This window comes from Bos indicus x Bos taurus, chromosome 17 (genome assembly GCF_003369695.1).
Source record: "Bos indicus x Bos taurus breed Angus x Brahman F1 hybrid chromosome 17, Bos_hybrid_MaternalHap_v2.0, whole genome shotgun sequence".
NCBI classification, from domain to species: Eukaryota; Metazoa; Chordata; class Mammalia; order Artiodactyla; family Bovidae; genus Bos; species Bos indicus x Bos taurus.
The window spans coordinates 30,411,554-30,426,039 of record NC_040092.1 but is presented as its reverse complement, the minus strand read 5'-3'; the positions used below and the strand labels follow the sequence as shown (position 1 = coordinate 30,426,039).

General features: G+C 36.2%; 1 protein-coding gene across 2 annotated transcripts in view; it reads left to right on the top strand.

The window, feature by feature from the left end:
• Nucleotides 1–14,486, top strand: part of PDGFC (platelet derived growth factor C) — a 252,700-nt gene that overhangs the window by 128,548 nt on the left and 109,666 nt on the right. For both annotated transcript variants that reach the window (XM_027567214.1, XM_027567213.1), the window contains exon 2: nucleotides 13,752–13,947. In XM_027567214.1, coding sequence (XP_027423015.1) covers nucleotides 13,752–13,947 — 196 coding nt within the window. The remainder of the gene's footprint in view (nucleotides 1–13,751; nucleotides 13,948–14,486) is intronic.

Genomic DNA, 14,486 nt, shown 5'->3' with positions numbered 1-14,486 from the left:
TTTATGGTTCAGCTCTCACATCCATACATAACTACTGGAAAGACTATAGCTTTGACTATACAGTACTTTGTTGGCAAAGTGATGTCTCTGCTTTTTAATTCCCTGTCTAGATTTGTCATAGCTTTTCTTCTAAGGAGCAAGCACCTTCTAATTTCATGGCTGCAATCACTGTCCGAAGTGCTTTTGGAAGCCAAGAAAATAAAATTTGTCACTATTTCCATATTTTCCCCAACTGTTTGCCATGAACTGATGGGGCCAGGTACCATGATCCTGGTTTCTTGAAAGTTGAGTTTTAAGCCATCTTTTTCACTCTCCTCTCTCACTGTCATGAAGAAGCTGTTTAGTGTTTCTTTGCTTTCTGCCATTAGAGTGGTATCATCTGCATATCTGGGATTTTTTATATTTCTCCTGGCAATCTTAATTACAGCTTATGATTCATCCAGCCTGATGTTTCGCACAATGTACTTGGCATATAGGTTAAATAAATAGGGTGACAATATACAGCCTTGCCCTACAACTTTCCCAATTTCTACCTAGACCATTGTTCCATGTATGTTTCCGTTACTTCTTGACATGTGTACAGCTTTCTCAGGAGAAAGGTAAGGTGGTCTGGTGGTCCCATCTCTTTAAGAATTTTCCAAGTTGTGATCCACACATTTAAAGGCTTTGGTGTAGTCAGTAAAGCAGAAGTAGAGGTTTTTCTGGAATTCCCTTGTTTTTTCTATGATCCAGCAGATGTTGCAATTTGATCTCTGGTTCTTCTGCCTTTCTAAATCCAACTTGCACATCTGCAAGTTCTCAGTTCACCTACTGCTGAAGCCTATCTTGAAGGATTTTCACCATTAACTTGCTAGCATGTGAAATGAGTGCAGTTGTATGGTAGTCTGAATATTCTTTGGCATTGCCTTTCTTTCAGATTGGAATGAAAACTTGCCCTTTCCAGTCCTGTGGCCACTGCTGAGTTTTTCAAATTTGTTGACATATTGAGTGCAACACTTTTACAGCACTGTTTTCTAGGGTTTGAAATAGCTCAGCTGGAATTCCATCACCTCCTCTAGCTTTATTCGTAGTATTGCTTCCTAAAGCCCACTTGACTTCACATGCCAGGATGTTTGGCTCTAGATGAATGACAACACCATTGTGCTTATCCAGGTCATTTAGAACTTTTTAATGTAGTTCTTCTGTGTATTCTTGCCACCCCTTTTTAATCTCTTGTGCTTGTATTAGGTCCTTACTGTTTCTGTCCTTTATTGTGCCTATCTTTGCATGAAATTTTCGCTTGTTACCACCAATTTTCTTGAAGAAATCTCTAGTTTTTACTTTTCTACTGTTTCCTTCTATTTCTTTGCATTGTTCACTTAGGAAGGTTTCTTATCTCCCCTTGCTATTCTCTGGGACTCTGCATTCAGTTTGGCATATCTTTCCCTTTCTCCTTTGCCTTTCACTTCTCTTCTTTCTCAGGTATTTGTAAGACCTCCTCAGGCAACCACTTTGCCTTCTTGAATTTCTATTTCTTGATGATACTTTTGGTTACCACCTCCTGTACAGTGTTATGAACCTCCATCCATAGTTCTTCAGGTACTTTGTCTATCATATCTAATCCCTTGATCTCTTTGTCACCTCCACTATATAATCATAAAAAATTTGATTTAGGTCATACCTGAATGAGCTTATGATTTCCCCTTCTTTCTTCAATTTAATCCTGAATTTTGCAATAAGGAGCTTATGATAGTAGCCACAGTCGGGTCCAGGTCTTCTCTTTGCTGACTGTATCCAACTTCTCCATATTTGACTTCAGAGAAGGTAATCAATTTGATTTCAGTGTTGACCATCTGGTAATGTCCATACGTAGAGTCATCTCTTGTATTGTTGGGAAAAAGGGTATTTGCTATGACCAGTGTGTTCTCTTCACAAAACTCTGTTAGATTTTGCCCTGCTTCATTTTGTACTCCAAGGCCAAACTTGCCTGTTATTCCAGGTATCTCTTGACTTTCTACATTTGTATTCCAATCCCCTGTGATGAAAGGCCATGTTTTTTTTTTGTTTGTTTGGTTGGTTGGTTGGTTGGTTGGTTTTTGGTATTGTTATAGAAGATCTTTCCCTGGTGGCTCCAGTGGTAAAGAATTCACTTGCAATGTGGGAGACCTGGGTTCGATCCCTGGGGTGGGAAGATCCTCAGGAGGAGGGCATGGCAACCCACTTCAGTATTCTTGTCTGGAGAAACCCCATGGACAGAGGAGCCTGGCAGGCTACGTTCCATGAGGTCGCAAAGAGTTGGACATGACTGAGAGGCTATGCAAGCACATATTAGGCCTTGTAAGTCTTCACAGAACCTTTCAGCTTGTTTGGCATCACTGGATGGGGCATAGGTTTGGATTACTGTGGTTTTGAATGGTTTGCCTTGGAAATGAACCGAGATCATTCTGTTGTTCTTGAGATTGCACCCAAGTACTGCATTTTGGACTCTTTCGTTGACTATGAGGGCTACTCTATTTCTTCTCAGGGATTCTTGCCCATGTAGTAGATATAATGGGCATCTGAATTAAATTCACCCATTCTCATCCATTTTAGTTTATTGATTCCTAAAATGTTGGTGTTCACTCTTGCCATCTCCTAAGAAGATCATTGAAAGTTTGTCTTCCATAATTGAGCCTTCATTGAAAATGTTATACCCCCAAACCAAAATAGATTATTTTTACCATTACCTTGAGGTTAAAATACCATGTTGTCAAATCACTGCCATTTGTTTCCCATGCCTCAATACCAGAAGAATTTTATAGATCTTACTTGTGATGTAACATAAATTCAGATATTTCAGCAATGAAAAAGGAACACCAGCAATAGCCACACCAGGATAAATGGCCTGAAACTGCCACTCCAGGCAGACCCAAACATGTTTGCTATGTAACAATTTTGGTTGCTTGTATAAAAACCTTAACTCTATCTGTCTTAAATGGTGTAAATAATTTGATTAATCATGTTTTGAGAAGCCTAGAAATGGGCTGAATTTATTGTGTGGTTTGAGCTGGGATCTGGCCCCGTTTTGCTGTCATACTGTGTGTCTGTCTACTTCTGTGCATCAACTTTTCCATCAGACTGACTTCTAAAATGACACCTTATTGACTACAGCAGTTCTAGACCTTACTTCTGTGCCCAACTTGGTCTAGTCCTCTACTGTTGAGGGGAAAAAAAAAAAAGAAAAAAGCCACTGGATTTACTCTGATTGTCCCATTAGAGCTAATCCATGGAACAAGGGAAATTGGCGTATGTTGATTTTCCAGGCGTACTTCTGGGTAGAGTCTGTCAGGACTGCTTCACCATGGTGGTGTTGGGGGGTTCTGGGAAGATGCTTACTTGTAAACTGTTCATCATTGCACATGGAAGATTTGCTCTGAACTTCTGAACTGGGTCCCCGTTTCTTACCATTGCTTGTAGTTAGGTAGGATGGTAATGGCTGAATTCATTTACTTCTTATCAGATACAAAATAACGCAAACCCTTATATGCACTGCTATGTATAAAATAGATAATGAGAACCTGCTGTATAGTACAGGTAACTCTACCCAGTGCTCTGTGGTGACCTGAATGGGAAAGAAATACAAAAAAGAGGGGATTTATGTATACAGGGAGCTAGTTCACTTTGTTGTACAGCAGAAACTAACACAACATTGTAAAGTGACTATATTCCAATAAAAATTAATTTTAAAAAGATAGTGTCAGGTCAAAGAAACTGCATAATTTCTACAGAGTTATCATTTTTTCCATCTTCTGCAGTCAACCTGAATTGCCGATTCAGGCAATTGGGAATTCGCATTCACTCTTGAGAAATTACTGCTTGCTTCATTAGTTTGGTCTTTGTGAATTTGGATTCCTCGTATATACTGAGCAATTTTGCATTATCTTTCATAGCAATCTCCTGTTCACTAATATCAGAAAAACTGGACAGTTGATAAAAAATTTTCTTTCTCCCTGTTTGAATTAGATAGAATATGATGGACAAGACGTCTGTTTTACATACATACTAATTTATAATTATCAAGGTGGTTAGTTTATACAAGTATCATTTCATTTGAACTTTAAAACAGCCTCTGATTATTGCTAGTTTATAAAAATTAAAACCTGATATGAAGTATCTTGCCTAAAATAACAGATTTTTACCATCAAGTGATTCATAGTTCCGAGTTAAGATAAAATAATAATACATGTGGTATTCTCAGTGTGGTAAAATTATAGAAGATGCTTTATTTAAAAATGAGTATATTAAGACAATGGAAAATCTCACTAACGAGTAATATAAAACGTGTCACCAGGAGCTGAAGTATATGTGTACGTAATAATAGATGAACTTTGAGTAAAATATGAATTAAGGGACTTGAGGAATATACATTGTAAAAGTTTATTATGTTTACATGTATAGCCTCTGGAAACTTAGGAGTGAAGGATGAAATATTGAAATATTGAATTTTTTTGCCATGAGCTAGGAAATAATTTTTCTTTATGTTAGCAATATGTACCATGTGGTGCCATGTGCTGGGAAAAAAGCTAGATACTGGTTACAGACTCCAGAATCAGTTCTGTCTAGGTTTTTCCGTCTCACTGGAAGCTCAGAGTAGAACAGGAAAGAAAGAAAGGTCAGCCCACAGAGGATGATTAAAATATGCTGCCCTACATAGAGAACAGACTTATGGTATTGCCCAAGGGGAGGAGGTGGGGAGGGATGGATTGGGAGTTTGGGATTAGCAGATGTTAACTATTATATATAGAGAATGGATAAACATCAAGGTCCTACTGCATAGCACAGGGCACTATATTCAGTGTCCTGAGGCAAACTGCAATGGAAAATAATATATAAAAAAAAAATGGTGCGTGTGCATGGGTGTATAACTGAATCACTTTGCTGTACAACTGAAATTGACACAACAATATAAAGCAACTACACTTGGAAAAACTAACTTTTATAAGATGCAGCCCTAAAGGAATGTACAAAGGGAATTCAGGATTACATTCTATCTGAAGTGGGATTTGATAATTGAATATATGCTTACTAGAATTTCTAGTCGAGGAGAGATATTAAATTGCAGTTTTCTAAATTGTCACATTAAGAGTACAAAGCTTCACCCTGTTCTTACATCTCAAGCCCTTGGTGCAGTGCATGAAACAAAATAGGTTCTCAGTATATGATTTTTGACTATTCATTCCCTTGAGGAATAAATGATTATCTTCTGGAATAGATTCAAGAACCACAATTGTATGTATTTTAAATAATTGCATTTGTTTTTATGGCTTACTTAATATAGCAATCTCTTATTTTTCCCTAGTGCACATTTATTCTCATACATAATTCATGAATAATTTGAGGTATTGTTGTTCAGTTACTAAATCTTGTCTGACTCTTTGTGACCCCATGGACTGTGTATGCCAGGCTCCCCTGTCCTTCAGGATCTCCTGGAGTCAGCTCAAACTTATGTCCATTGAGTCAGTCATGCCACCCAACTATCTCATCCTCTGTTGCCCTCTTCTCCTGCCCTCAGTCTTACCCAGCTTTAGGATCTTTTACAATGAGTTGGTTTTTCGCATCAGGTGGCCAAAATATTGGAGCTTCAGCTTCAATATCAGTCCTTCTAATGAATATTCAGGGTTGATTTCCTTTATGAGTGACTGATTTGATCTCCTTTCATCCAAGAGACTCTCAAGAATCCTCCAGTGACACAATTCTGAAGCATCAACTTTCCAGCTCTCAGCTTTCTTTATAATCCATCTCTCACATCCATACATGAACTGGAAAAACCATAGCCTTGACTAGACGTACCTTTGTTGAGAAAGTAATGTCTCTGCTTTTTAATATGCTGTCTAGGTTGGTCATAACTTTACTGCCAAAGAGTAAGTGTTTTTTAGTTTCATGGCTTTAGTCACCATCTGCAGTGATTTTGGAGCCCAAGAAAATAAAGTCTGACACTGTTTCCATTGTTTCCCCATTTATTTGCCATGAAGTGATGGGACCACATACCATGATCTTAGTTTTCTGAATGTTGAACTTTAAGCCAACTTTTCACTCTCCTCTTTTACTTTCATCAAGAGGCTCTTTAGTTCTTCTTCACTTTCTGCCATCAGGGTGGTGTCATCTGCATACCCGAGGTTATTGATATTTCTCCTGGCAATCTTGATTCCAGCTTGTGCTTCATCCATCTCAGCATTCCGCATGATGTACTTCTCATAGAAGTTAAACAAGCAGCTTAACAATATGTATATTGCCTTGATGTACTCCTTTCCCAGTTTTGAAGCAGTCCATTTTTCCATGTCTAGTTCTAACTGTTGTTTGTTGACCTGCATACAGATTTCTCATGAGGCAGGTAAGGTGGTCTAATATTCCCATCTCTTTAAGAATTGCCCACAGTTTGTTGTGATCCAAATGGTCAAAGGCTTTAGTGTAGTCAATGAAGCAGATGCTTTTCTGGAATTCCCTTGCTTTTTCTATGATCCAGCAGATGTTGGCAATTTGATTTCTGGTTCCTCTAAGTTTTCTATATCCAGCTTGTACATCTGGAATTTCTCAGTTCACCTACCAGTGAAGCCTAACTTGAAGGATTTGAGCATTGACTTGCTAACTTGTGAACTAAGAGTGTTTGTATGCAGGTTTGAGCATTCTCTTGTGTTGCCTTTCTTTGAGATTGGAATGAAAACTGACCTTTCCCAGTCCTGTAGCCACTGTTGAATTTTCCAAATTTGCTGACATATCGAGTACAGAATTCTGACAGCATCATCTTTTAGGATTTGAAATAGCTCAGCTGGAATTCCATCACATCCTTTAGCTTTGTTTGTCATAATGCCATGCCTTCCTCCAGGGCATCTTCCCAACCCAGAGCTCCAACCCAGGTCTCCCGCATTGCAGGCAGTTTCTTTACCATCTGAGCCATGAGGGAAGCCCAAGAATACTAGAGTGGATAGCCTATCTCTTCTCCAGGGGTTATTCCCGACTCTGGAATCGAACTAGGGTCTCCTAATTACAGGCAGATGAGCTACAAGGGAAGCCCATAATGCTTTTTAAGACCCACTTGACTTGGCATTTCAGGATGTCTGGCTCTATGTGAGTGATCACACCATTGTGGTTATCTGGATCATTACGATCTTTTTTTGTATTATTCTTGTGTGTATTCTTGTCACCTCTTCTTAACCTCTTCTGCTTCTGTTAGGTCCTTGCCGTTTCTGGCCTTTGTTGTGCTCGTCTTTGTCTGAAATAGTCCCTTAGTATCTCCAGTTTTCTTGAATAGATCTCTATTCTCTCCCATTCTGTGAATTTTTCCTCAATTTCTTTGCATTGTCCACTTAAGAAGGCTTTCTTATCTCTCCTTGCTCTTCTCTGGAACTCTGCATCCAGTTGTGTGTGTCTTTCCCTATCTCCTGTGCCTTTCGTTTCTCTTCTTTTCTCAAAGAAGAAAAGCCTTCTTTTCTTTGTAAAGCCTCTGAAGATGACCACTTTGACTTCTTGCATTTCTTTTTCTTTGTGATGGTTTTAGTCACCACCTCCTATACAAGTTATGAACATCCATCCATCATTCTTCATGCACTCTTATCTACTGGATCTAATCCCTTGAATCTGTCACCTCCACTGTATAATCATGACGGATTTGATTTAGGTCATACCTGAATAGTCTAGTGGTTTTCCCTACTTTCTTTGATTTAAGCCTGAGTTCTGCAAAAAGGAGCTGATGATCTGAACTAAAATCAGCTCCAGATCTTGTTTTTGATGACTGTATAGAACTTCTCCATCTTCAGCTGAAAAGAATATAGTCAGTCTGATTTTGGTGTTTACCACCTGGTGATGTCTACATGTAGAGTCATCTCTAGTGCTGTTGAAAGATGGTGTTGGCTATGAACAATGTGTTCTTTTGGCCAAACTCTGTTAGCTTTTGCCCAGTTTCATTTTGCACTACAATATCAAACTTTCTTGTTACCCCTGGTATCTCTTGATTTATTTTTGCATTCCAATCTGCTATGTTGAAATTTTTTCCTAGTAAGCATTTGTTCTTGTACATAATTCATGAATAGTTTGAGGTAGACTGCACTAACTTCTGATTGTGTTTCTTTTATTTGCTATTGTTTTATAGTATGTAAATGGTAGATTGAGTCATGACAAAATAAAAACATGAGTCCTATTTTTCTGTCTAGCATATTATTGTACTTTTATGCTAATAATCAGAATTTAGAATATTAGGCATGAAAAACTCCTATATTGTTTGTAATTTATATAGAGAGATTTATTTGCACTGTGGAGTTCAGGTATACTGTCTCTCTACAGAATCAGGAAAGATTAATTGAGATAACTCTGGATTTTCCAGGCAAAAAGGTGCCATTTATGGAGCCAGTGAAACAAACCATATACACGTATGTATATACATATGCATATGTATATATGTGTCATATGATTTTAACTAACTTTTGTTAAAAGTAAAATTTGTTAATTAAGGCTTAAATAGATTGAAAATGGAAACAGGCTTATGAAAACTAGCAAGATTAAAATAAAGGTTTATTACAATTAAAAAAAAAAAAACTAGTAAACAGAGCAAAGCACAAATAAGACATTGACTGTGTTTATGTATCAAGGAAAGATTTGGAAATAGATGCAAGTATTACAGAAATTCCTTTTCTGACCCAGTTTGAAAATAACATATTTAGAAATAAACACATCAAAAATCATATAAGACAGCTGTGAAATCTACCACTTTACAGGGACATCTTCCTATACAGTCTTGCCTATGTTAACAGGATCCCGAATTCTGCCGAACTTTAAACCAAGATTGAAGACCCTTCTGTTTACCTCCTTCTGAATCCTCCAGGACTTTTCTACTACAGTCAACTTAAAACATCAACTTAAAAGCATGGAGAAGGACATGGATGGTTTCTCTTTCTTTATGGATCATATCTTGTCCACAAACTTCTTTTTTGATGTTATTTTTTTAAAATAATATGACTTTTTCAAGTATTAAATTTTTGTTGCTTTCCATGATTTTCTTATTCCTATCTGCTTTCCTTCATAATGAATATACCTTTAAAAGAATTATGTATAATCATGTATAAGTATAAAACTACTTTGATTTTAATGTTAACATATTTAATTTAATAATGTTTAATGTTAATATACAAATGTGTGATTATTTTTTAAATTAATTTATGTGATTTTTGGCTGTGCGGGGTCTTGGTTGCTGTGCTGGCTTTCTCTAGTTGCAGTGAGCAGGGGCTACTCTCTAGCTGAGCTGTGCAGGCTTCTCACTGTTGTGACTTCTTTTGTTGCAGAGCGTGGGCTCTAGGCGGCAGGTCAGTAGTTGTGGCGCACAGGCTTGGTCTCCCTGTGGCATGTGGGATCTTCCTGCACCAGGGATCCAACCCATGTCCCGCACCTTGGCAGATGGATTCTTAACCACTGAACCACAAGGGAAATCCCTGTAATGATTCTTTATAACTGAATTGATGACCAAGCTGTATGGTTTGCAGGATATCAGTTCCCCAACCAGGGACTGAACCCAGGCTCATGATAGTGAAGGTGCCAAGTCCTAACCACTGAACTGCCAGGAAGGTCTCTTTGTAACTGTATTATATGTGAACATATATAGTCAACAGTTTTACAGTAGTTACATGATTAATCTCCTTTCTTGTCCTTTTTTAATTTTTATTTCATGTTAGTTTTCAGTACTCCTACCTCAAGGTAGATTGGGCAGGATAGGAAAAAGTGTTAATTTTAAATTTTAAAATGTACTGTCTGTAAGTATTTTCATGCTAATCCTATCTGGATAAACAAGCCTTATTCTTATTTAGGATGCATTGAAGTAGAGTGTTGCAAATACTTTTATGATTTGCCACCAAACATTTGTTTCATTTCTTTGGTACTTTCTTTGAATATCCTGCTTATTGTTTAGGAAAAGCAAATGTTCAGTAAAGTAGTCACAAAATATGTACTTGTCTCAACCCTGATATCCTAGTAAAGTTCTATGTTTGGAAAGATCATTTTTAAACAACAGAACTACGAATGCAGTCTTATTTTGGTAGATCCTAAATGTTGTTTCTTTTTTTTTTTCTTGTTGATTATAGGCTTACTTGTTTGAGATTTACATAAACTGTTGACAGTCATGTGCAAATCATATGTATTTGGTGGCAAACCTCACTGCATTCCAAGATGATTTGGAGGGAGCAGCAATTTAACTTAAAAGGAAATTTACAATTCTTTTACCACAAATAAGGTCTAGATTTTCAGCCTTTAAATTATGCTTAATTATAGTTTAATGAAATTGTGAACTATAAAGGAAAAAAAGATGTAAACATAATTTAAGTATATACATTTTAGTTATGGGCTTTTTTGACTGCAGATATAAAAATAGAATTCAGATCTTTTAAATCGACAATTTTCTAGATTGCATATGAAAGCATAAACACAACTATATTTGTAAAGAGTATCTCAGATGACATAAAGCACTTTTTTTGAGACAGAATGGGGTAAATAATACATTTTAATAAATCTGATTGGAAAAAAATTAATTCATTAAAAAAAATATTAGTTGCCAAAATGAGAAGGCCTCTTAATATAAACTACTCTAATCCACCTCCATAGTATGTATGTTATTGTATTAAAATTTCAGAGAGTGGGGAAATATCTCTTCTAAGAGAAATCTTTGAAAAAGAGGATATATTAACTGAATTTTAATAGCAAACTGTCATTGATTTATTAAAAAATTTGTCAGTATAGAGAATTCAGCCAACTTGATAGATCCTTCTGTGACTCCTAGCGACCCCATGGACTGCTGCCTACCAGGTTACTCCATCCATGGGATTTTCCAGGCGAGAGTACTGGAGTGGGGTGCCATTGCTTTCTCCCTTATAATAATTACTGGTGCTAAATTATGTGCATAGGAGAGGTATTGATTATTTCATATATATTAATATAACCAATGGCCAATCCAAGCATTATCCCCCCAATAAGACAGAATCTGCACAAATTATAAGTGTAATTATAAGTAATAATTAACTTTTCCAATTTAAAAATTTCATGGAACTTAAAGGCCTATTTACATAATATGATGATATTCCCCATCACATGCACTGTATATATTTGAAGGAAATCATATTTGTCTTTATCTTGTCTTAGACAATATAAAATCAGCTTTAGCAGAAGCATTGTTGAAACAGCTGGGTTTAAAAGAATGAAAAAGCTGCTTTACGAACCATAACTACAACTTGTTACTATTATGTGAGGTATTTTAACAAGAAAACAGGTATTCTTTAATCCTAACCGTATTCTCACTAATAAATCATCCTTAACATTGTCTTTTGAATTCTGGAAGTTTCTTAGAGTGTATTATTTAGTTGCATTTTATCAGTTGAAATATGTATTTTGAGTTATATAACTACTAAATGACAAGTTGCCAGAATTACTGTAATTGCCATTGAGAAACAGGGACAAAGAGACATACTTCCAACCGAAATAGCTTTGTGCACAGTAGAAGATGTGTTAGTCATCTACTGTTATGTAAGAAATCCCCAGAAACCTGCAATTTTTGCAAAACTTCCCTGGTTTGCTTTCAGGTGTGAAGCTCAGAAATTCAGGTCTGGGAGACTGGGCTTTTTCTCTGAGTTTTTACAAGACAAAAACCAAGGCATCAGACAGACCCGATTTCCTTTCTGGAGACTGGTAGAGACACTGCCTTGGATTCATCCAGGTCTACTGAGGCTTTAGGATGGAGCCCCCTCTTATTCAGTACCCCTCAGCTGTCCACATCCTGAACATGCAACCTCCTCCCTTTCCAAGGCCGGCAGCACAGAACTCCCTCTACAGTCTCTTTCATACTTTGAATTTCTTAAGATCAGGAAGCGCCCAGCTTCTGTTCAGGGCTTTTCCTGTTTAGGTTCAGCTCCCCCTATAATCTAATTTATGATCAATTCGGAGTTAACTGATCTGATCATGGGAGTAATGCTCCATCCTTTTCACAGTTTCTGGTTGAAATCAAGGCAGGGGTTCATGCACACATGAAAGACACAGGGTGGCGGGAGATCACCTTAGTGTCTGCCTTCCAGAGCAAGAAGCGAGGTTATTGGTGTGAAATCATGGGCAGAGTGAATGAAGTTTAAATACTGAAGAGGCAGTTGAGCACTAGAAGTCCATTCCATTGGTTAAAAGGGAATTAAGATTAGTAGATACACAAAACTGTGTTTAAAGAGATAAACAGCAAGCACCTACACTATAGCACAGGGAGCTGTATTCTATATCTGGTAATTACCCATAGTGAAAAAGAATCTGGAAAAGAATATATAACTGAATCACTTTGCTGTATACCCGAAACTAGAAACTAACACAATACTGTAAATCAATTATATTGCAATTAAAAAAAAGAGAGAATTAGGGTTTGGAAGTGAAAGAATCAAAGAGGAAAAGGCAGAAAACTATAATAGAAAGAAAAAAAGAAGAGAGAAGAAAAATGTAATTTAGTATAAAATGTCATATGACCTAAAAGGCCTTAGACAAATCTGTATTGCAAAGTTTGATGAAACATATCTAAAAGGAGTCAGTAAAATGAGGAACTTTTCATATTTCCACAAGCAACTATATGTATGTTGAGCCTGGAAATTGGGAGAAGGACAAATAAAGGGAAAATGGTGCTTATAAAGTAATGATATTCTTCTCTCTGTATAATACCGCAAATACAAAATTCAGTCTTATGAAGCATATCTCTTAGTCGTGACAGCAGTTAAGGTATTGGTATAGTTTAAAATGACTGTTCTGACATTATGAGTGTATCAAAGTTGAACAAAAAAGTGTCAGGTATTATGCCGTGCACAGTACTTTGTGTTCATGGTCCAGTTCAAGCCTTTTAAATTGTTTTAGAAATTGAATTAAAGATTGTTTTAAAGGTTTTTGTGATTTTTTTTTTTTGCTTTGTTTTGCTTTGTTTTGTTTTTACTAGGATTTAGCAAACTTAATGGATTGAATCTTCATAACCTGAAAGGGCACAAATATCTTACTTCTTAGATTTTGTTTTTGTAGATTAACAGCTGCTCATTTCCCAAATATCATCATGTGTTTCCCCTCAACATCAACTCTTAAATGGGTGGACATAAGAACAATTTTGTCTCTATGCACTTGTGTATAAAATAGATAACCAACAAGGACCTATTATATAGCAGAGGTAACTGTATTCAATATTTTAAAATAAAAAAGTATCTGAAAATGTGTATATACATACATATATAGCAGAATCACTTTGTTATACTGAAACTTTGTAAATCAACTATTTCAATTAAAAAAAAAAAGAACACTTTTTTCTTAACAATACTGATTTTCCTTACCCCTCATTTCTCCCCAACAATCTAATCAGAAGTAAGAGATATTATTAACAATGTATTTTGGCATTTCACGATGTAAAATGTTGCCATGCCTAATAAACTTGGAAACTATTTTATACTGTATTTGCCTCTTAGATATTTAAAATTTAGGTTAGCCTTTTAAAGTCACTGAGAAGCCTTGCAACATTTCTTATAATTTCTTATCTTTGTAGACTGCTGATAATTCCCATATAAGATATTGACACGACTGCTTTGACCTCATTTCTTTTTTCAAGGTCATTTAAGGGTTGAGATCATTTAGTAATTACAGTTCATGGGAAACTTTGGACTTGAATCAGATACCTTTTTTTCCTGAAGTTATTTTGAAACCCATAATTTTTGACATCTATTCTAAGTGTGTGTCTTTGCTTCTGGTTCTACTTTTAGGTGTACAAGATCCCCAGCATGAAAGAATTATTACTGTGTCTACTAATGGAAGTATTCACAGCCCAAGGTTTCCTCATACTTATCCAAGAAATATGGACTTGGTATGGAGATTAGTAGCAGTAGAAGAAAATGTGTGGATACAGCTCACATTTGATGAGAGATTTGGGCTTGAAGACCCAGAAGATGACATATGCAAGTAAGTTATCATACTTGAAATTCCAACAAAGTAACAACTGTTACAGTCTTTCAGGATGCTTCATTCTGAGTGTGTGATTTTTAAATGCCATCTTTTGTCCTCTTATATTTTTCTGATCATCCAAGAAATTTACATCCTTGTTTAAGCTATGTTTCCATCTACTTCTGAAAATAGTTTGAGGTAATGTATGGCAAAAAAATGCATATAGAGTAAAGCAATTTAAAATATAGAATAGAGTAAAAAACCAAATAAAGGAATGTAAGTTGTGCCAGAGTTACCATTAGTGCCCAAAATTTTACTTTTAAACTTCCTCATAACCAAATCAATACAATAAACAGTAAGCTATTAAAAGAAAGAATAGTATCCATGGATATGTATTACCCATAGCATCCTATATCTACAGGGACACACACAGATACATACACACATACACACACACACACGGGACTCATAAGTTTGAATATCATAAGAAAGAAATACAATTCTGAAAGCAGAATTAGAAATTTAGATTTGTATTATAGTTGACTAGGTAGACATTT